At 39.6% G+C, this 23,485-nt stretch overlaps 1 protein-coding gene across 1 annotated transcript; it reads left to right on the top strand.

Annotated features, from left to right (window-relative positions):
* Positions 1 to 281: 281 nt before the first annotated feature.
* On the top strand, positions 282 to 22,728 carry SIRT1 (sirtuin 1). Its single transcript, XM_061373994.1, has 9 exons — positions 282 to 790; positions 3,540 to 3,656; positions 5,007 to 5,248; positions 6,491 to 6,643; positions 9,918 to 10,065; positions 13,167 to 13,246; positions 17,591 to 17,777; positions 19,159 to 19,719; positions 20,624 to 22,728. Exons 1-9 carry the CDS (start codon positions 328 to 330, stop codon positions 20,944 to 20,946), a joined length of 2,274 nt encoding a protein of 757 aa, XP_061229978.1. The 5' UTR covers positions 282 to 327; the 3' UTR covers positions 20,947 to 22,728.
* Positions 22,729 to 23,485: the final 757 nt, after the last annotated feature.

The following is a 23,485-nucleotide window of genomic DNA, read 5'->3' as shown; positions in this document are numbered from 1 at the left end:
AGGCTCACCACGGGGGACACACGGCCACGTGACGAGAAGCCGCCATGGCACGAGGGGGAGGCACAGCACCCCTGCCACGCGAGGGTGGAGCTGGCACGAGCGTCAGGTGACGGCGGCAGCACCCCCGCCCCCTACGTCCCGCTCACGTGATCCGGTTTGTTGTTGTTGCTGCCTCCGCGGGGCGGGTGCCCGCGTGGGCGGTGGCGCGGTCACGTGCCGGGTTTAAATCGCTCCCTGGGGGTGGGGGAGGGGGCTGTGGCGGAGGCGCTGCTAGCGCTGCTGCGCCGGGCGGGCGGGAGGGAGGGGGGCGGTGGTTGCTACTCCAAGATGGCGGACGACGAGATTCCGCTCATCCGTCCGCGCGACTGCGGCCCCGGCGGCGCGGCCGAGAGCGTCGAGCCCGCTCTGAAGCGCCAGCGGCTGGACTCGGAAGACGGTGGCTGCGGGCGGGGCGCGGCGTACGCCCAACGCCCGGATCGGGGCGCGGGGCCGCCGCCCGCCACCGCTGTGGCGGCGGAGCTGCCGGGTGAGGCGGCTGCCGTTACCGCCGATGGCGACGGCCGGACGGAGGAGGAACAGGACGAAGAGGTGGCGGCGATCTGGAGCGGCGCGGACAATAGGGCCGGGTTGCGGGGCCTGCCCCGGGCGGAGCCGCCTCCGCAGCCGCGGCAGTGGGGCCGGGGGGAGGGGGCGGAGGCGGCGCCCGGCGAAGACGCGGCGGAGGCGGCCATTGGCTGCAGGCGGGCGCAGTGTTCAAACGGGGCGGCCGAAGCGACGGCCCTGCATCCCGGTGAGGACCCCATCCTTCCCCTCTTCCGCTTGGCCCGCCGGCACAGGCCGCGGGCTGGCCCCGCGCAGCCGTCAGGGAGCGGCCCGGCCGCGCGGCCCACGTCGGGAAAGGTGGCGGCCGCGGCGGGCTCCCGCCACCTTACGCTGGTGCTTGGTGCCGGCTCTGCGCTGGGGCTCCCCGCGGGCGGCTCTCCGCGGTAGCCACCCGGGCTTTCCCGCCTAGCGTTGGCCCGTGTCGCTCTCAGGGAAGGTCGGTGTTCAGCTGCTGCAGCCCGGGGCCAGCGCTGGTCTGTCCCCGTCTGGGGGGGGAAAAGAGCGCCGCTACTAGTGGGCGCTTCTTGCGGGGTGATCCCTGAATATACGCTGTGCTCCGTACATCTGAACCGTACATCGAACGCAAACTCGAGCGAGCTGCTGCATCCATTTTTTTAAACCTTATCGGTTCTAATCTCGTCAGCCCTTGTCAAAGCCTGTTATTTTTTGTGGGTGGCTTTGGAGAAGGAGATGCTTCTTCACAGGAGGAGAACGATTTGGCTCTTATTTCTGAAAACATTTATTTTGCTGTGTTGCTGGCAACAAGTTATTAAAAATCATAAGCTCTGTTTCCTTTTCAAACTTGCACAGAAACCACAGGAGCAGCGGTCTTGAACAAATCTTTATATAACTTCAAGTTACAGTTTTGGTTAAGATTTCAGTGATTGCAGCACAAAACTAAACTATAATCTTCTGAAAGAGTTTCTTTGCAGATCATGCTAGAAGCATGTTGTTTGGGCAGTATCAAAATGAACGTACCTTGCATTGCATTATTGAAATGGATAGGGTTTGCTCATTTTGGTTTTTAAGTTAGTGCTTTGGAAAGACTTCTTAAAAGATCTCAGATGCTGCATTCTGCTAATAAAGTCTTTATATTTTATTCTAGAATGCAGTTAGAAGATATTTTACCTTTAACTCAGTACTAAAATTCTGCAGAAATTCTTTGCCTGGGCAAAAGTAATCCAAAAGGGAACAGAGCTGTATGATAAGCTTGGACAGCCTTGGTATTTAAAAACTTCATTGGAACAGGACAAGAGTAAAGCTAATGATCTCTTATCAGTGCCTTGTATGAAGCGGTTTTGTTCAAGTTACTCAGATCCTCAGGCATGTTTTGCTGTGGATTGCTTAGTTCCGGCAAGAATTCCCTTTAAATCCTTTGAAGAACCAAATGGATGCATAGGGAGTGTGTTACTATTTAAGCTGTTGCTTTAGCCTGCATGTATCTGTCACAGTGTTTTTTAAATATATGACAACCAGACCTGTATGTGATGAGTCTTTAACACTGTAACCTTTGTTTCTTTATACAATAGACATTTATACAATAGACATAAACATTGTTTTAGTAAATTTGCACTTAACACTTACTGATGTGTACCAGTCAACTTTTTTCTTAGTAATGCTTTTTGCATAGTATGTTCATTGACTTTGTGCATAATGAGATGGAACTGATATGCTGTAAATGAATAGGTTAATAATAAGGAACAGCAGTGTCAATGAATACCGGTGGTCTCAGAAGAACAAGACAGCAAGTACAAAATGCAAATTTCTGTTCTCCACCTCTTTCCATTCTAACCAGAATAAAGTACTTATGCCAGCAACAGAAAGAACAGGACAACAAAATCTGTGAATAAAAACCGATGGTATTTCGTGCTGTTCTTTATTTAAGAGTAAAGTGAGGTGACCTAGTTAAAATATTGTAGGGGCGTATTGAAATAGAAGTTGAAAACTGATTTTTTGCTTTAGAGAGCCTTACTGAAACTTGTTCTCCTTTGTTCATCATTTTAGCTTTTAAAAAAATTAAGCTGCTGTTGCCATTTCTAATAAAGACCAAAAAAAATCTTAGTAGTCTAAATTTTGATGAGCTGCTCAGGTTAAAATTTAGATTGCCCCTTAAATGTTAGCTTAATAATGCATGCTGTAAGACAAGTATCTCATTCTTCTTTAGGCTCCTCCATCTAGGTACGTGATGAAGTTAGATTGAGTTACTCTGGCTTAAGGCCATGAGCTGAGCTGAGCTGAAGTAACTGTGGTAGTCTAAGCCAAACCCAGCAGCAGAGTAAACTAGATGAGATAAAGTGAAGGTGGTTCAAGGTAGCCCATTTTCTGTTATAACTGAAATACCATAAAAGTGGGTATGTGGTCACCTATTCCAGCTCAGCTGCAAGGTAACCACCTAACAAAATTCTAACATTGTTGTATCCAAATGTGTATTTGTGGGCTTTTATAAAACACTGTGATCTTAAAACCTAATCATAGACTGGTCTATAAATAGTGATGTATTTTCATTTTATCCAGTTTCTCAGCTGAAGTGAGAATTTGTAAGAGAAAGTAATTTTTAATTGTACCTTTAAAACATCTGGATTTTTTCTAAAATACAAAATCCTTAATGCCCAACACTTCTGAAAATTTCACTGTGGTCAACTTCCAGCCCACTAAAGCCCAGTATTAAGATAGCAAATCCTCCTGTAAATCTACTGAAGGCTTGACAGCATATCTATAAACTTAAAAAAAAAAAAAAGGAAAGTAGAAATTTCTCATGTCTATGTGACAAAACTGCTTTTTTATAATTCATTGCAATCAGATTTTATAGCATACAATTTTAGGGTTTGTGATGTATTTAAATATGTACAATTTTAGGGTTTGTTATGTATTTAAATATATACCTGTGCAATTTAGCTCTAGAGTAACCCATCTACCATTGTTGTGCTGTCTTGCAGATAACTTCCTTTTTAGTGATGAAATCATAGCCAATGGCTTTCACTCTTGTGACAGTGATGAAGATGACAGAGCTTCACATGCAAGTTCTAGTGACTGGACTCCAAGACCGCGTATAGGTAGAAACCTAAATAATATAATTCTTAGATGCTGTTTGCCTTTGAACAGTTACATAATTCTTCCCACTCTCCAAATGATTTATGTTGCAAAAAAAGAAAAATAAATAAAAAATTGGCAGTTACTGCTTTTGAGCAGCTGAGAGTTGTTGACTGTTCTGCATGTTATTTAAGGAGTTTAAGAATTAACCTCTTAAACCTGCTGTATTTTGATTAAAACTGTCAATGTCTTTTTGTGTATAAAACTGGCTGTGATCCCTATTAAAATCGTACACACAGGCTCACTAAATTGAAGTGACTGTTAGCATATTTCTTGCCTATTTACTTAGTGTTCTTAAAGGAACAAGCAGATGATTCGTGTGTGATTTTAGCCAATCTGTAGGGCTTCAATGTCCTAAGTGTTACGTCAGTTTGGGAATTACTAGTCTGCATATATATTGCATACTAGCACTAGATAAGTTAACCATAGCAGTTAAGAATTCATTAGAAAGTTCTTGCCTTGTACAGAGGCAAGATAACTGTTCAGGTCCCTGGTGATTTGTGTGGGACAGTGGCTTCCAGGGTGCAGTGGGGTCAGGTCTTTGTCATACCCAGGCGTGACAATACCACAGCATTTATTTTGTTAGTCTTGATAGGAACAGCAGCAAGAAAACACATTATGATGTTACAATTTTCAACTTAAAAATTGTCTTTGCTAATCCATTGTTGCAGGATCACTATTGGTTCCTTTTGGGCAAATACAAATAGCAGTTGTTTTTCTTTATATGTACTGTAATTAGCCTTAGTGATAGCTATTTGAGTCCTCTTAGTTCAGCTTCTTAAGATTCACCTGTTTTACTGCTCTAATCTTGAATGTTTCTGGAAAGACTGATTTGATGGCTTTAAGAGGTCATGTCTGAAATCATGAGTGTTAGACGGATAAAATAACAAATAATCCATGGATTGGTGGGACCTACTCGACTCTTTAGAGTGATGTTTTATAATATGCATGTTTATTGTCTGTTCAACTTATTACTGTAAATAGCTTACAAAATGTTGAAAGAATAACAATGAAGCCATAAAATGGAGATACACTGTGAAAATCTCATTGCTAAGTAAGTGCACCTCAAAGAGCCATCAAGTTTGCTATGAACTGGGATTTTTACCTTGACTTTCATTAAATCCTTCATGGGTTAACATCATAGTGAGTAAAAACCCAAGCTGTACTATCACTTAGAGAAAAATATGCAGAGGCTTTGATGAACAAAGTAGTAAATTGGATTAATAAAATGTTAGTAGCAAGCATTAATAAATGGAGCAATGATATAATAATCTGAACTACTTGACTCAATTCTAATTTATTTTTTTTCTTAGGTCCCTACACTTTTGTTCAGCAGCATCTCATGTTAGGTACAGACCCACGGACAATTCTGAAAGACCTGCTACCAGAAACAATCCCTCCACCTGAACTAGATGATATGACACTGTGGCAAATTGTTATAAACATTCTTTCAGAACCACCAAAAAGAAAAAAACGAAAAGATATTAATACTATTGATGATGCTGTGAAACTTTTACAAGAATGCAAAAAAATAATGGTCTTGACTGGAGCTGGGGTATGTACTGTTACACTTAAGAGTGACAGAATATGTAGACAGTTGATTAAATACTTACCCAATGCTTTACAGCATGCAGGTGATGTGAACCTCATGATGTTCATAATCAAATAATTATGCTAGATGAGAAGAGGAGGCACAGCTGTCCACTACAGGTGATGCACACTGCAAGACTGGAGCTTAAACTGGAAATTACAAGACTTTCATATTATTCTTAAAAGCATTTAAGTCCTTATACAGTTGTTCCCATGCAAAACAGATCACTTCTACCTGTTCCAGAACATTTTCTACCCTAGTTGTTTTTTTTCATGTGAAACAAAGGTAATGATTTTTTAAACAAAATGTCAGTGAATCTTAAAATACCTGATGGAGCTAGAGGTACTAGAAGAGGACTCAAAAAGAAGAGTTAGGGGGAAGGGAGATTTTCATTAGGTTTCAGTAGACTAAATCTTACTTTTCACATGTGCTGCTCTATGATAATAGTAAGTTTACTCACTGTTTTACTGAAGAACATTTCTAAGCTGTTGCACATCAGCAGCTTTATACCTGTGTACCAGATCATGATACAAAAGTTGATGATTTTTGCTTCTGTTGTTCATACACAGAGGGTGTGACATGGTTCAAAAAAGATGAGTGATTCAAATCAGCTTGTTTTATTTGTTACCCAGTCTTGCTCTTTCTATAATTGTTATCATACACCTGTTTCTCCTTTTTCCTTAGCGTTTTGGGGTAGTCTGAGACAATAAATTTCAGTCTTTATTGACCACACAATGCTCTGATAAACAATATTTATCAAAAGGGTTTTATTTATCAAAAGTCTACTTCGTTACTGCGTTAGCATGTTAAAAAAAATATATCAACCACCTTGTCCAAGCCTAAGTTGACAGGTCAGTGAACACCTATTAATTAACACAACGGTATTTTAGACTTTTGTTCACTTCTTAAAAAACTTCCAGTAGTAAAAGCAAGTGTCCTATTACTGCCTGTGAGATTGTACTAACAGGGTTTTCTGTGCTGGTTTTCCTGTTTGGGATTTGAGAATTGTTTTATTGGTTAAAAAAAAAGGGGGGGGGGGGGAAGCAAAAGAAAAATAAGTAAGAGAACCCAGACTGGGTTTGTTCTTAAAGTCTTCAGCACAGTCAGCATACAGAAACATCATTTCCCAAATAGTTTGTATCACAGCGACTCTTTATAGCTGAATATGTAGTTTTGCTTATTTCAGACTGCAAAAATATGTTTCAGGTGTCTGTGTCTTGTGGAATACCTGACTTCAGATCAAGAGATGGCATATATGCACGCCTTGCTGTAGACTTCCCAGACCTTCCAGATCCTCAAGCAATGTTCGATATAGAATACTTCAGAAAGGATCCCAGGCCATTTTTTAAATTTGCAAAGGTATGGATTTCCAACAGTTCTTTTCTTGGTCAGTGAAGATAGATGACAGTATTAAAATGCATAAATCAGATATAAAACTATTCTATTAACAAAACAATATATGTCTTTTTTTTATAAGCAAGATAGAAAATATGTTAATAGATTGAATTTATTTTAATGGGAGACCTCATTCAGTAGTGTAACAACTCTGTCCTTGGGCAGGTCTTTTTAACATACCAATTTTATATCCTCGTGTTACTTCAGTCATTGTGTGCAATCACATACTGTCCTTACTAGAAATAATCAGCAGCTCTTTTTTTTTTTTTAATGTTATTTTTACCGTTCCTGTTACAAGTTCATTGTATATACAACCATTCCGGATGGTATGTCTCTAATTTCAGGGAGGATAAATAAAAATCCTCCATTGTAGCTACATGATTAAACTTTAATAGTCTTAGCTGCTGTTACTTTCTCTGAAAAATGAAAGAATATGAGAAATTTTTGGCCAGTACATGAGTAATGTGGAAAGCTACATTTGGATTTCATATCCTGTGGCATGCTTTCCAGTGTTGTACAATACATTCGCATTTTATGACTGTATTTACAGTAAAGAGGACTAAAGCAGTTTCATGCACTAATAAGTGTCTGTTTCAGGTTTTCATGTAGCTGTCACAAGAATCTGTACATCTTAGGGAATTAAAGCCTTTTCGCAGGGACTGTGTTCACTTGAAAGGGAGAACACAGCAGTTTTTAGAAAGATGTTAGAGGTGTTAAACAGTTTAAAAAGCAGGGAGTACATTGCAGAGACAAAGAATTGTAGAAACTATAGACACATGTAGCAACAATAAAATAATGACACCTGATCTGGTATTTTCTTGTGTGGGAGAAAAAAAAAAAGAAGTCAAAACCAAAACATTTAGGAATTACTACAGGACCAGTAAGGACTTGTGAAAATCAATCACTACTAGTTCTGCTCACTTTCTTCCCTTTGCTCGCTATTTATACTACTGCTCTGTTATAAAGATCAGAAGGGAAAAATAAATGTATTTTGCAGCTGCTCAGCTTTCTCTGAAAGCCTCCTATCTAGATACTAATATGTTTTGATGCTTATTAATGTATTCAGTTCCTTGGTTGTTTCGTTTTGGTGCTTGTTTTTTTTTTTAATATTAGAACAAACCAACCAACAAAAAAAAACCCAACTGCAAATCCCACCAAAACAGCAAACAAACCCCCCCCCCAATTTACTTGATGCCTGTACACAGGTTTTATCAGAATAGTCCAGTGTGGCTGATAGGTTTTTACTAAAATGATTTCTCCTACTTCTTTTTTGTCCATCAACTTAGAATACTGATGTCTGATTTGATGAAGTCTTAATTTCTTTTAAGAATGGCCAAATACATTTTCAGAGTTCAGTGGCAGAACATGTCTTGCTTCTTCAGACTAAGTGTCATGGTTTAAGCCCAGTCAGACAGCTTGTGCACTCACTCCCCCCCTTCTTGCTCTCCCCCTACTCCCGGAGGGGTGGAGAGGAGAATCAGAAAGAATGCAACTCCCACGGGTTGAGATAAGAACAGCCCAGTAACTAAGGTATAACACAAATCACTACTGCTACCACCAATAATAATAATGATAAAGGAAATAACAAGGGAAGAGAATACAACACCTCAGCACCAGGAGACCAATAACTCGCCCCCCCCAGCCCAACCAAGCACCAACCGATACCTCCTCCAACCCTGCAGTCCACTAGCCCTTCCGGGTAACTCCCCAGTTATATCCAAGGCATGACATGCTGCGGTATGGAATACCCCTTCGGTCAGTTTGGGTCAGGTGTCCTGTCTCTGCTTCCTCCCGGCTTCCCCTCCTCCCTGGCACAGCATGAGGCCTACAAGCTCCTTGGCCAAACCAAAACATCATTTTTATCAGCTCTGTTCCCAGGCCGAAAGTCAAAACACAGTATTGCACCAGCTACCAAGAAAGAGAAAAATGACTGCTACTGCTGAACCCAGGACACTAAGATATAAAAGCTGTTACGACCACAAGAATAACTGACTGTAATTGTGTAGTAGCCCTAGTTATAATCTAGATAATCTAGCACAATGAGCAGTCATTGATCATTGCTGTATCTTAACTCCAAAGACCCATGTAGTTTCAGAATTATGAGTAACTGAAATATTTTGGGAAAAACAAATATGTTAATAGTTGGGCTGTATGACAGCTGAAGGCAGAGCTGTCACAAAGATGAATTTAACAGTTCACTGTTGTTCTAAGACGTTTGATTCAGCTTTAAGTATCTACTAGTAAAGGTAGGCAGCGCCTTCCTTCTTGCTAACTTTCTTTTGGCCGGTTACTCTTGTGCTTTTTCCATAAAAAGGCCTCAATTATGCAGGTGGGACTCCAGCCCAGTTGCTGTTCAGTGGTGACAGAGTGACTGGAAAAGAGGTTCTGAAATTCAAGTCCCTCCGCTAAATAAGTGCTTCTGAGCAACAGAGTGGTGGTGGTGCTGCTGCTATCCTCCTTATCACACAGCAACCAGAGGTACCACATGGAGTGGTCAGCTCCAGACAGAAGCTTTCATCTGGGTGACCAGACTGAATTTTGTTTTGGCAGGCTCCTTGTTCACTGTGAGGAAGTATCAGATCATTCTACAAAAATGCCTACATTTTTTTCTGTATCCTCTTTAGATATACCTACCTACTGTACCTTGACCTAACAGAGAGGTTAAGCATCTATCAGGCACAGCAGAATTGCTCTACTAAGCCAATGGTTACTACTGTAACTGGCTAAATTGGCAAAGCTGGTTCAAGTACCACTTGTCCTACCCTTTATATCCAATGCCATTCTGCTTTCTGGGCTTCCATCTTCTAGGAATGGCTGCTGATAATGCTGAGGAGTAGAACTGCTTATCCTAAACCAAGAGACCAGAATCCAAATTTGTAATGAAATTTTTTCCCAACTGCAATTAAACCATGTATATTTCAAAAACAAATACTGAGGTTACTTGACACTTACCAAAGGAAAAATGGCTTTTCTATTTCATAATTTTCAAACCCCCAAAATATCTGAACCTTGCTTTTATGCTGTCTGAAGAACAAAATGCCAACTTGCATGGACCAGTTTATCCTGACACGATCAGGAGCTTAGCTGTTGAAAGAAAAGTTGGGTCTGAGAGATGGCAAAATGCAAAGGGAGTAACAACATTAACTGCCAGCACAATTGTTGATGATATTTAGGCCTGTATGAATTGCTGCAGTTGTATATCGATTTGCACTTTCTAATATACTTCTGAATTCCCTAGGAAATCTACCCAGGACAGTTCCAGCCATCTCTCTGTCACAAGTTCATAGCTTTGATGGATAAAGAAGGAAAACTACTTCGCAACTATACTCAGAACATAGACACACTGGAACAGGTTGCAGGAATCCAAAGGATAATACAGTGTCATGGTTAGTGGCTTTAGTTTCACTTATTTTATGTGTAGGAATAACTTTTACTGGTACACGTGACAGAAGTGATTTAAGTGGAAATACTTCTTTCAGAAATTATGCCTGATACATGGTGGTCTTCATGCATCAGTAAAGATCCATACCCTGTTCACACAAGCTTAGACCTTAAGTTTTATTGAAGTTTATTTGTTGCCTCTTTATATTCAAGTATGAGAACATAGTGTGGAAATAAGTCTTTTCATAGGTCCCTCTCACTGTGTATCAATGAAATGGAGTTTGGCTGTTATCTGATTCTTTATTTAGGTTATATTCAGTTGAAATCCTAAAATATCCTGGCACTTCAGTGACTTTAGCTCATGTATAAAATATTGTGGACTAAGTACCAATTCAGCTCAATTGAAGATCATCTTCTTACACCTTCAGTGTAATACCCATTCTGTAATTAAGGGATTCCACTCAATGTGGTATTGTAATTAGTTGCTTGATATTCTTTCCATTTCCAAGGTGTTGCAAATGTCAAGCTAAGAGTTCAAGAATTCATTTTTAAGGAAAGCACGCAGAAAATTGGTTGTTAAGGTGCACTTCGGTTCATTTAGGAGACTTCTGGCAAAGAAATTGATTAAAAGCAGCACTAGTATGTTTGTAAGACTTGTCTGTCCAATTCCACCTTTTCCAGGGAAAAAAAAAACAAACCTCTCATGGTTTCTTTATCTACATAGCTTAACTTTGCCAGATTTGTCAGTATCCTTTTTTTAGACAGAGCAAATGCTGTGCTGTTGTGGTGACCAAAGAGCACACATTAGAATCCTACTTGTCGAATAACCCAAATCTAGTTTCCATTTGTGCTTAGTGTGTCACACATTTTCTTTTGGTTGTCATTCTGTATGATGATGTAACTTCTCACATAGCTATGGTTTTGCTCATCACTACAGCTTCCCATTTTTTCAGGTGGACACTCCAGTAAGTAGGTTTCAGACCATCTTCAGTGTATGTTCTGTATAAACTGATACTAAATTAGATTCTTGAAAACATGCTATGGATTTTGAGGTCTTTGGAAATTAACAGAGATTGTTTTGAGTACATCAAGCTTTATCTGACATACAATTATGCTGCTCTTTTTTTAAAATGCTAGCTGACTAATGGTAGTGGCTGAAGAGAAACTGAAATCTTATGTAAGGGTTTATACTGCTGTATTAATTATTATTATTAATCTCTTTTTTTCTAACTGTGGCATTGACAAGTTAATAATGAATGTGCCAAATTACAGAGAACCTTGTAATGAATTAGGGAGTTCATGTATGAACCTTTGAATCCGTTTCATACTGCAGACATAAAGTTACTAGTTAGATATATTTTTCTGAATTTAAAATGGCTATTGCATTCAACCAATGCATCTGGAATTAGATCACATTCCTTGCTATTGCTTTAGCTGAATGATCACAGGCAGTGTGCTAGCTATATAACTCATGCATAGGGCAGCATAATTTCTTTATCAAGTCCTTCTAACAGTGAAAAGTATCTCACAGAGTTGCAGGTAGGTATCAGCAGATGCCTCAGACAGGGTTAGGTCTGCTAGCCTGACAGATGTCCCTAACACACTGTATAAAGGCCTAAATTATTTCTATGAACAAATTACAATGAGCAAGTAACTGTCATGCTTCCTGTAGTCTTTGGAATCCCGCAAGTTCTGGGAGTTGCAATGATGAGCAAGTGTTTCAGAAGCTGTGCACTTTCCACTCCAGCTGTGATAGGCAGACCTGAACTGCCAGTTGTTCCTGAATGATGTGCTCCCAAGTTTTTCTGTACTTCTGCTCTGTCTTGACCAAATCTAGTATTCCTAAAACATATTTTGAAGTTATACTTACCCCCAGAACCCCTTTATTTAGCAGTGTAAGTATTGGTTGGTTGCTGTATGTAGGTTATGAGCAGAAAACATCTTCAGTTTGGGTGGCCTAAAATAATACTCCAGATAAAGTTTCAGTACCAGAGATTTTTAGCTGTTCCTTGCTTCTGCAAAGCTTTCAACATCTTAATTGTTACCTTTCTAAAAGTTTCCTTTTGAAGGCAGACTTTTGTACCTTCCTGAACATTATTCAGTCACAGGGCTTTCTTACTGCTCTCGTATCACCATGAGAAATTAGACAGCTACAGACTTCTACTCTATGATTCTGTGAGTGTTGCATTCCAGTGCAGGGTCAAAAATCCCAAATTCTTTTTTTCACCCTTTGTTTCATGGTTAGGAGAAAATCTGTATTACTATTTTTTACTTTATTTCTCATTATTCTGTGAACTTCTAGCATTATTCCTTCCACACATAAAAGGCCTTACAGGTTTATCTTTCCTGGACATATGCACACCAAAAGACCACTCCAGTTTGCCACAGTGACTTCAGACTGTATTTTCATATGTGTTAGCCACCTGATAAGGTTTCCCCTTAAACAGAGAAGCAAATGCTCTATCAGATACTCGAGCATCACCTTCAGCTGCTTCAGAAACAGGCCAGTTAGAGCTACCAAGTGGCTGGAGGGAGCAACACACTTAACGCAGTCTTGCCAAATAAACACAGTAGCTAAGCAGGATACCAAGTTCAGAACAGTATTTCAATTTAAACAATGTAGCTTTAAGTTCCCACTTCTGCTGAAAGGAACAGTACTAGTGCTATTTAGTTGTCTATAATGAAGTATTTACTAACACTTTCTTCAGTTATTTTGCCCTATCTTGAGTTCATGTGGGTTCCTGTTCTGCTGCTGCTGTTTGCAGAGCTGCTGATGCTACTGTTAGTTGTATAAAGGGGAAAAGGGAAGGTTCTGTTCTCCTCTCCTTGTATATGCTTGCATAGGTTGAGGGAATCAGAGACACAGTATAACTTGTGTTGGCATGCATGTGGTATATCAGTACTCCTAAAACAAGATTTCTACTAACGTCTAAAGAACTACTTTTAGTACTATAAGTATCTTCTCTGAATTTTACATTACTTTTTAATGACTGATTTTTTTAGCACTGCAACATAACAGCCTTTGTGTCAAAACAGCTTGGCCAGAAAGACCAAATCTGAATGAATAAAAAATCCTTATTTACACCATATGGGTTCTTCCCCTCAGGTTCCTTTGCAACAGCTTCCTGCTTGATCTGTAAATACAAAGTTGATTGTGAAGTTGTTCGAGGAGATATTTTCAATCAGGTAAGAAATCTACTTTAACTCACTGCAGCTTTGTAATCAGTAATTCTCTCTCTCACAAAAAAAATACCCAACCAAACCCAAGCCACCATGCTTGGATCACTGAAAAGATCTGCTTTTAAAAGGCTACATATCTTTGCATGTATTTCATAAAAGTGCCTATCTGTATTTCAGCATTTCCTCTAGTATTTAGAAGTATACTCAAATACTGTACTGCAAAAATTAGGTAATGGGAAAAAGAACAAAACCTTAAGAATCCATTTTGAGAAAAGTAGAGGTTAAAATGGTAAGTAGAAAGTCGGATTTATACCTGGCTTATGTTAGTTTGAATTCACAGTCACACTGAGAAAGCATTCTTAGTTATTAAGAACATTGGTTGCTCTTTGAGCATTTACCTACATTAAAAATATGTTTAAATGGTAGATAATACATGGAGAAATTGATAGCTACAGACCAGCCTCTGAGCAAGGAAGAGGATCAAATGAGATGCTGGACACTGCTTTCTAGGATTTCTGAATTACTGCATATTTGGGACTCCCTGCATCTGGGTGTGAATTGCCTCAGGGCCAAGGCAGGTAGTTCTGCTGTGTCAGAGTGATGAACCTTTGGTTTTGCAAGACCCTCTTTGCTATTCTTCCCCTTCTTTTGAAGGAACAGGGGTGACGATTCTCTGAGCAAAAAGATCTTTTTTAAACAAACAGGAGGGGACTCTTTCTACAGACTCATGGGGTTTTATGATAAATGCTTGAGAGTCCACAGTGGCAACTTTAGATGGGAAACACAGAAGGGATGTAAATCTTCCAGGTATTACATTTGAAATTGAACTCGATGAAAGCCTTTCAGAAGAGATGTTTGAGTTAAAGCTTTAAGATGTGTAAATCTCCTAAGCCTGAAGCTTTGTAACACTGAATATGAAGTCTGGTTTACTTTTCTCTTAAGAATATTATTTTTGAGAACTTTTTATCTTACAGATGTTTGCTTTTCCTTTGCCTTCAAAACCAGCTGGCTGAAGTTTAGGGTTTTTATTTCTAAACAACTCTTTTAAGTATACTGTACTTTTCTGGTTTGACTGTTAGTGGTTGGCTCTCCTTTTCCCAACAGCACTTTTATCATTGTATGTTCATATTACTGAACCAAACTTCTGCCCCAATGGCCTGTCCCTGCTGGTGGTCTGTAATGGAAGCATGGGGAAGTGGAAAGAAGCAGCCTGTAGCAATACTTCTGCATGAGAACAGAGGGTTCTTACTCCCAAGATGAGACCAAAGATCTTTTTAAACTCAGTCTCTCAGGACTGATCTTACAGTACTATTGCCAGGTACATGTCTCCAGGGTAGGCCCTAACTGTAATATGGAATTATTTTCATAATATCATTTCATATGAGAAACACAGTTACTGAAAGAAAATCTGTTCCTCCTCCTCTGGAGAAAAAAAAATAAAATAAAAATTCTACTTTCCATTGCCTGCATTTCCCAAACCAGTGCTATGCAGTTGCTTTTTCTATTGCCTCTTTAGACTATAGAATTTGGTTCCCTAGATATTAAAAGAAACCTTTTCTGTACTTCTGAAACAAAAGACTGTCCATTTCAATGGCTTTCTTTTCTGGCAAGTCCTCTTTCACAAAATATTTTTGGCAGCTAGGTCCTAATAGATAGTCCAGTTGCTAGCCTTCGCTGTCCTCCACTCTTGAAAGTTCAGTTATACATGGCCCCAGGTCCTTAGTTTTCCCTAGAAAATGCTACCTTTCCTTTGCTCTGGTCCATGCCCTGATGGTCTGAAGTGCTTCACGAGGAAGTGAGCCTAACTAACATCTTTCTGCCAGGATTTCCTTTCAACATACTATAGATTGAGAATTGTTTGAAATCATCTGTTTACAAGAATACCAATTTCTTATTGCTGCACTTCATTCTTTCGCCACTTCCAAGATAATGTGCTTGCGCTCTGTAGCATGATTTTTTCTCTGGATTGCTGCACACAATCACCCTTTTGGATGAGAAGCAGCAGCAGCAGTCATAAATTGCACATAGAATTTCTGAGTAAGAAAGTTGTCAGTCACTTCCAAAAATACCATTTTTACTTAGCTTTTAATTACATTAGGCAGCTCCAGGAAATAGGGAAAGGGTCGCAGATTTAGGAAGTAAAGGCCCTGCAAATGGAAAACTTGCACCAGTTCTTGGATATTCTTAAGTCAACATAATCTTTACTAATCTTAGCTTTTATACATGGATAATATCAATAGTCAGTGAGAAATTCCATTTTTGTTTAATTAGACATGAGCAGAGGCAGTGGGGCTTTGGGGGAGTGCTGCTTCTGGAGGTAAAGAGGACCCTAGGTAATTGGCCAGTTATCTACCTTTAAATTCTTGGTATCAATTTCAGCTCTTGGAATAGATCCTTCCCTCTTACTGATGACCTTTCTGATGATTAGCAGAGAAGCTGATGAGCAGTGTAGTGCTGTAAAGCATTTATGGGCCCGTTACAGTGACTCAAATGATTTGGATAGGGACATCAGTTGTTCTATAGAGATCTACTAAGAAACAGGCAGTTGGACTTCCTGTCAGAAATGATGGGAACAGAGTTAATATTAACTATCTCTTTACATCAGAAGTTAGAGGTCCTCGTTTCACCTTCCTCCTAAAACAGAGCAAATTATTTTCCCTCATTAAGCTTCCAGCTGAAAGTGCAAAGGCATCACTAACATCAACAGAAGAGACAGCAGGGTAAAAAGCTTCATAAAGGTTTTAAGCTGTTTATATGTTATGCACTCTCTAATATATAAAGATATGAGGAAAATGTTCAAGATTCATTCTACTCATCTGCTGCTTTTGGTGGCATTCTTCTGGTTGGTTTCCTTTTAGCGAGGGGTTACTAGACTCTTAATTTTGGTACATGGTGAAGGTTTCCTCTAGACCAGTTCCTAGTTCTTGTGCTGAATTGCTCCTTGTGTGTCCCCCAGTGTTTTCTTCAAAGGAGGATTAGATTCTTTGTTTGAAGACTTACATTTCTGGGAAAGGTCCTTTAACAACAGAGGAAGGCCTTGTGATGTTTTATCATTTGGAAAGCATTGTCTTTTGTCCTAGTGCAGGCATCCATAAACCAGTTCAATTTAAACTTTCTATGTTCTGTATTATTTTTCTGCGTATGTTCTCTGTACAAGAGGGAGTTGTTACATATATAAATATCAGTTGTCATATATTCTCATATTACAGTAGGTAACATACATATTTTTACACCTTTACATAGCACTGATTTGCTTATGATGTAGGATTGCAACTACATTTAGCTCCTTAGATTTATTCTGGGGCATTGTATTTCAATACTGCAGCTGAGAAGACTTGAACTGTTTTAAAGAAAAATTGCTCAGACTGTACATACATTGCTCACCTTCTTGCTTCTCTCTGAAGAAGTCTTGAAATAGGAAGGAGTTGAAAGGGGGGTCCAAAGATTAGAAAATCATAGAATCATAGAACAGTTAGGGTTGGAAAGGACCTCAAGATCATCCTGTTCCAACCCCCCTGTCATGGGCAGGGACACCTCCCACTAAACCATGCCACCCAAGGCTCTGGCCAACCTTGTCTTGAACACCTCCAGGGATGGAGCATTCACAACTTCCCTGGACAACCCATTCCAGTGCCTCACCACCCTAACAGTAAAGAACTTCTTCCTTATATCCGTTACCCCTTGTCCTAAAATCTCTGGTTTCAGGAGGAAAGGGAGCCTTCTCCACAAAACCTGGTTCTTGTTTTTTTAGTGAACAAGTGTTCTGCTCTGTTTTTAGAGGAACTGGAAACATTTAAAATGGAGACTAAATGAAAGTTCTTCCCTGTGTTCTTGTCCTGTATGTTTTTTTGCTAGCTGCTACAGTAGTTGTTTTTCATCTGTAACACGCATAACCTCTGTGGGGAGAGAGAAAGTAAAGAGTAAAACTCTACAATATACTCCTTGATTAGGGAAGGGTTTATATTAGATCCTACAATGGAAACTGACAGTGAAATCTAAGCTGTTGCCCCAGTTAAACCAAGAAAAATACATTCCTATCAAACAGGAGGTAATTACTCACCAGTTCTGAGCATGACTTCTGGACTTTGGCTTAGTAGTCAGATAAGAACTGTGGTGAAGAGCTGCATGGTTTCTCCCTTTTGATTTAAGAGGACTCCCTCTTTATTCCTGCAGTTGCTGCAGGCTAGAATAAGAAATGTACTTGTCTGTATATCCACAGAAAAATAAAAAGAGGAAATACCCTTGAAACTTCCCTGTCTTTTGCCAAAATAAGTGACTGTGAATTGATAAAATCTGGGGTTTTTAAGGGTGCAGCCTTGAACTGTAATAATAGAAGCTGGTTTAATGCAGGTTGTACCTAGATGTCCCAGATGTCCACCTGATGAACCACTCGCTATCATGAAGCCAGATATAGTGTTCTTCGGAGAGAACTTACCTGAGCAGTTCCATCGCGCCATGAAGTATGACAAAAATGAAGTTGATCTCCTTATTGTCATTGGGTCTTCACTGAAAGTGAGACCAGTAGCATTGATTCCAAGTAAGTGGCTATCTGGTAATTCTTTCAGAAATTTGGATCAAAAGTGAAATTCACAGTTAAGATCTCTAAGAAATGCTTTTGGCTTGACTCAGTAAAGAAACTAGATTAAGCATCTAGTTTTCGAAGATGAAAACTGACTGCCTACATAAAGCTGAAATGCAAAATAGAGAACAGAGACAGTAACAAACTCTTAAGTGCTTTTTCTACATTCCAGACAGCTATCAAGGTAATGAAATGATAATCTGAAAAACTACTTCCCTAAAACTTAAATTACTTCATTTTTAGATTTGGTTCATTTTTCTCCCTGCTTGCAATGTCCTTTCAGAGTTACTTGAAAGATTTAGAAAGGAATCAGCTCTAAAGATCAATGTAGTATCAAAAAAATCAGATCAAGTACATCAGGTGTCTGAGTTACAGCTTATTTTAAAGACAGTACTTAACACTAAATGCACAGCAGGTATTATATAGCCTATATATATATGTCACCATTTGAATCCTTAGCTTTTAAAAATTATATGGAAAAACATCTCTGCTAATATATGTTACATTATATAGAAAAATTACCTTTGGGAAGGCTGAGAAAATACCATTATACAGGTGCTCTAGTTGCCTACTGAGTGAAAGACTTCATAGTACTAAAGAAATTCTCTTCACTTGCAAGCCTTAGAAGGATGTCTGTTAGCATCTCCTGTTAACTGGGAATAGTACTTCATCCCTGGCATTTGTATCAACATCCTCTTCACTGTACAAGAGGCAGAGGCTAGGCTGCTGGGAAATGCATAAGGAGTGGAAAGTTAGGATCTATTATACAAGCCATTGCTCATCCCACACCCCAGAACTGGACTTCTTTTGTTAGTTATCTGAGGAATTGATGCTAGTTTACCAAACTGGTGGGTGAAGCCTAAATATCAGAAATGGATTGAGCATCCCTGGACAGTGTCGACCACTGGAAATATTTGCCTAATTAAGGGGCTGTCATTTACCATCACTATGTTCTTCATGTGCACCTAAGTACATAAAATGAATGCACAAAATCAGCATAATTCATATAAGAGATTATAGTACTAATTTTAATAATCTTTTTAATACTTGACCAAACATCAGCATAGTCAAGTTTCTGTGTGTGTGTTTCTCAATGACTGAGTAGATGAACTCCTTTTACTGGAAAAAAAGGGGGGGGGGGGGAAGTCTAGACAGGCTACAGTAGGCATAGCACCTCAAACTGCTGCTGTTAAATTTGGGATTTGCTTGTCTTCTTCCTGATCTGTTTTGGTCTTGTTGAAAATGAAGGGGGAGGTCTGAGGAATCAAGCTTTCTATGCAGATCTCTGCTGAAAGTAAAACTGAAGTGACTACCTTGGCATTCTCTTTTCCATGTATAGGTTCCATCCCTCATGAAGTGCCTCAGATCTTAATTAATAGGGAACCTTTGCCTCATCTACACTTTGATGTGGAGCTTCTTGGAGACTGTGATGTTATAATTAATGAATTATGTCAAAGGCTAGGTAGTGAATATACAAAACTTTGCTACAACTCAGTAAAACTTTCAGAAATAACAGAAAAGCCACCACGAACACACAAGGAGCTTGAAATGCCCTCATCTGAGCTACCACCTACCCCTTTAAACATTTCAGAAGATTCTAGTTCACCAGAAAGAATGACTCCACCAGATACTTTGGTGGTGTCGTCAGAACACCCAGCTGAATGCAAGGTAGAAAACTGTGATCCTGCCTCAGAAACTAAAGGGGCCTGCATAGAGGAAAAGCTTCAGGACACACAGACATCACCAGAAAACCCTGAAAATCCTACTAGTGAACTAATGAACTCTGAAACTATGAAGGAAAATGGATCTAACATTGGAGAAAATAAAGAAAAAAATGAAATCTTAAAGAAGTGCTGGGTAAACAGATCTGCAAAAGAACAGATCAGCAAAAGGCTGGATGGTAAGTGGTAACTCATTTCACCATTTTGCATCTTTTGCGTGAGATGTTTTATTTTAGACTTACTTTAAAGCAATAAATAAGTTACCCTTAAGTGGATTTTGGTGGTTATTTTTGTTCAGACAAGCATCTACCTAACTCATCATTTTATCATCTTTTGGAGAGGCTGATGGGAAATTCTTTTGTAATTCCTAATTTTGTAATCAGTGATTACATACTCCCGGAACAGGACAAAGTTGAGGAGGCTGAAGGCAGGTATCAAAAAATAAATCCGTTTCTAAGATTTTCAAACGCATTTTCAGAAAAATTAGTTTGATTCTCACATGTTCAGAAGCTGGTCACACTATGTCATAATTTGGTGTGGAAGTAGAACTGAACGATGAAACTGTGACAGATCAACTGCAAATCTCACAGCTGGAGCCAGGCACATTTTGCAGGAAACTAGAGTTTCCAAGAAAGCCTTCAAATATGCAACCTCTTAACTGATATAGGGAGTTACCACACTAGGAAATCAGTGTGAATGAACCAGGTATTAAACTGCAACTTTAAAAAGCAAAGCTGCTTTTAAACTTTGTGAAGTAATCTGTGCACTGGGTTCCAGTTCTGGTACAAGTGAAGGAAATCCAGCTGTGAATACATGCACCGGTGAAAACAGCTGCTGAACACTGAAGTTTAAATGCACTTTTGTGTCAGAGGGGAGGGGGCAGAAGGAATGCTAAGCCTTCCAGTAGAGCATTTGGTTTGTGCTTTATAATAAATATACATACATCAACATAGATACATGTAATCTGTCAGTTAAGTTTCACTGTCAAAAAATAAACGTGGGTACCTTACAACCAGGAGCCTGCAAGATCTTGTACGAATCATTTCTTTTAGCCTTTTACTGACTTTCAAAATTCTGTTTCAGGTACTCAGTATCTCTTTTTGCCACCAAATCGCTATATTTTCCATGGTGCTGAGGTGTACTCAGATTCTGAAGATGATATCATATCTTCCAGCTCCTGTGGGAGTAGTAGTGAAAGTGGTTCCTGTCGTAGTCAGAGCTTAGATGTGGAGGATGAGAGCGAGATTGAGGAGTTTTATAACGGCATGGAGGATGAGGATGCTCCAGAAAGGGAAGAGGAACCCGGATTCGGAGAAGATGGAGTTGAACAAGATGAATCAGCAGCTGATGAATCAGCTTATGCAACTGCAGCTGCAGGGACTGACCATCTGAGCAACAAGTTGTGAAGTGGTCACAGACTGGTTACAGGAACTTCCCACCAGCATTAGGAGCTTTGGCATGTCAGAATGAATGTTTACGTCTGAATTTAGAACAACAGAAACATCAGGATGTAGTGTTTATAAATAACGAAAACAGATTTTCATGCTTAGTTTTTTACCTTTTTCAATAAAATTCTATTATGGCGCGCTCAACACTAACTTTTTGTTTTCTTTTTTTTTTTTAAGGTACTAGGAATACCTGAACAATTGTCACTGTATTCACTTTTAAGTTCCTCTGTCTGATCAGGCATCCATGTATATAATGCATATTTTTGCTCAACGAATTTCAGCTTATTTTTAAACTGTTTTGAAAAAGCCATTGGAATGTTAAACTAATATAAAGGGAACAGCTAATTTAGACCAAAGAATGGTATTTTCACACCTCTTGCTTTGTAACAGTTTGGTTTATTTAAAACCTCTTGCTCTTCTGCTAAACCTTTAGTTCTTGCCTAATCTGTCATTAAACACTGGCATTTTCTAAGACCCACTGTGGCAGCTGATTTTTTGCTTTAACAGTTACTTTGTATGTTTGAGACATACTTAAGTGCAAGCAGGTAGTTAAATGGAAACAGGACAGAAAGCACTTGAGAAATCCTATGGGTTTTAGACTGATCAAGAAGTGTTGTGAAAATGCTTGGGGTATTGAGTTTAATCCTTCCTGTGGGCAGGAAGCGATGCTGACATTGGCTCCACAGCAATTGTAACACTGGCATTTCAAACAAAATGGATCCGCCACAGCAGAGGTTTTTCATGTTGTACACAAAAGTCAGATTTATTTAGCACAGCTAGCATTAAAAACAGCATCTGCTGAATTGCCATGGCTCCAGTGTGTAAGCTAGGACAAGTCCAGAACAGCGTTTCCACCAGCAAGTGAGAAGGCACAATAAAATAAGCTCTTCCTTTATCCTTATTGATGCAACTAAGCCAGGAGAAGCTATCTCGAATAGCAAGAGCCTCTGCTTGCCCTGCTGAGTGGCTAAGGCACAGCTTAACAACCCAAACTGGCAGCACATGGCTCTGAGCTCATGCCTCAGGTTGGGAAAATAACTCTCTACCTGCTAGCCCCACCTTGCTGATTAAAAGCAAAGCAGCTACTCAGATTACTACATTGCGTATCTAAGCACTAGTAGGCTGCCTTAAAACTGGATGTGGCAAATGTTCAAGTGTGGATTGTTTCTGAGCCTTTAGAACTATTTTGTAAAATTGCACAGTGCAGTAGGAAGTGAAGCAGCATTTTTCTATAACCACTTTTTCAACATTGGCCCAGATGAACTCTACGATATAGACTATTCCTATACTTTGCTTTAATATTTATTACATTTTGGAAGATGTATAGTAGCTGTTCTTTGAACGTAAGATACATCAGTTAATAGGTATTGAAGAACAGCTTCCTGTATTCATGAAAAAATGTTGGCATGTTGCGTCTCATTGTCCAAATTTAATCCAGCTCTTATTTGGCTACGCTAAAGAATGCAATATGTTTTGTTTCCACTTGCATGTCACAATGTATTAGTTTGTGCTATAGGAGATATTTTAAATTGAAATACTTTGTTTTAAATTATTTTTACAGTGAGGATTGTTTTCTGCTCTTTTATAATTGTATATAGTGTCTTTTATGTAATCTACTGGCATACGTTTTGTAGAAGACTGTTTAAAATGACTGGCTATCTTCCTGCAACTTTTGAAATATAAAACCAGTGTTTTATACTCGTACGCTCTGTTCTAAAGTCTATTAAAATTGTCATTTGATTTCTGGTTTCTGTTAATTTCTAGTTAGATTGTAAACACGTACTAAAAGATGCCCTATAACCTCAAGCTACACCCTGGCTGATGGAGGGCATCACACAGCAAATAGTTTTTTCCATCTGTCTCCTTGGGGGAAAAAAATACCCCAGCCTGAAGGAGGCTGCTCAGCGCCATCTTTGGTAAAATGACCTCCTGAAGCACAACACAACACTGTCCTTCACAAAAACTCCTTTTCTCCTTTCAAATCCCAAGTTAACTTCAGCTATCTGTGCTGAACAAGAGTGCTGCTTCCTGCTTCTGCTGCAGGACCATGCAGCTCTGCCACCCTTTCTCTACCTAGCACAAAGTTTCCTTCACTTCTTGCCGCACCCACCCTGATCCTACACGGCCACATCCAGGAGAAGGTCCCTGTAAAGGAACCTGAGCCATGTAGGAGCTCGGGGCACTTTCTGGCATCACAGAAAGTTGTATTGGCGACAGGATGTTATAACTGCATTATTAATTGTTGTTTAATTGAATTTAGTCTCCGTCTAAAGTACTGTAACTGCGGAGTGTGTCTCTGGAATCCCTAGTGTGTGTGAATGTGAAATTAACAATGGGAAATCAACAGAGTGGAGAAATCTTGAAAAAGAGTCCTTTAGGATGTATTTTAACACATTGGAAAGACCTGGGAGTGTCTCCTGGGGGCTCAGCAAATAAGAAAACATTGATAAAGATGATTAAGGGAGTGGAGCATCTCCCTTATGAGGAAAGACTGAGG

Source organism: Neopsephotus bourkii, unplaced genomic scaffold, assembly GCF_033783945.1.
Source record: "Neopsephotus bourkii isolate Nb327-2 ecotype Australia unplaced genomic scaffold, CSIRO-AGI_Nbou_v1 NB_1634, whole genome shotgun sequence".
Lineage (NCBI taxonomy): Eukaryota > Metazoa > Chordata > Aves > Psittaciformes > Psittacidae > Neopsephotus > Neopsephotus bourkii.
Note: the sequence above shows the minus strand (reverse complement) of the source record. Positions and strands in the feature narration are given on the sequence as shown.

Coding starts and splice junctions, on each gene's coding strand:
- SIRT1 (XM_061373994.1), top strand. CDS start 328: ATGGCGGACGACGAGATTCCGCTCATCCGTCCGCGCGACTGCGGCCCC. Junction 10,066..13,166: donor AAGGATAATACAGTGTCATG/GTTAGTGGCTTT, acceptor TCTTCCCCTCAG/GTTCCTTTGCAACAGCTTCC. Junction 19,720..20,623: donor GATCAGCAAAAGGCTGGATG/GTAAGTGGTAAC, acceptor ATTCTGTTTCAG/GTACTCAGTATCTCTTTTTG.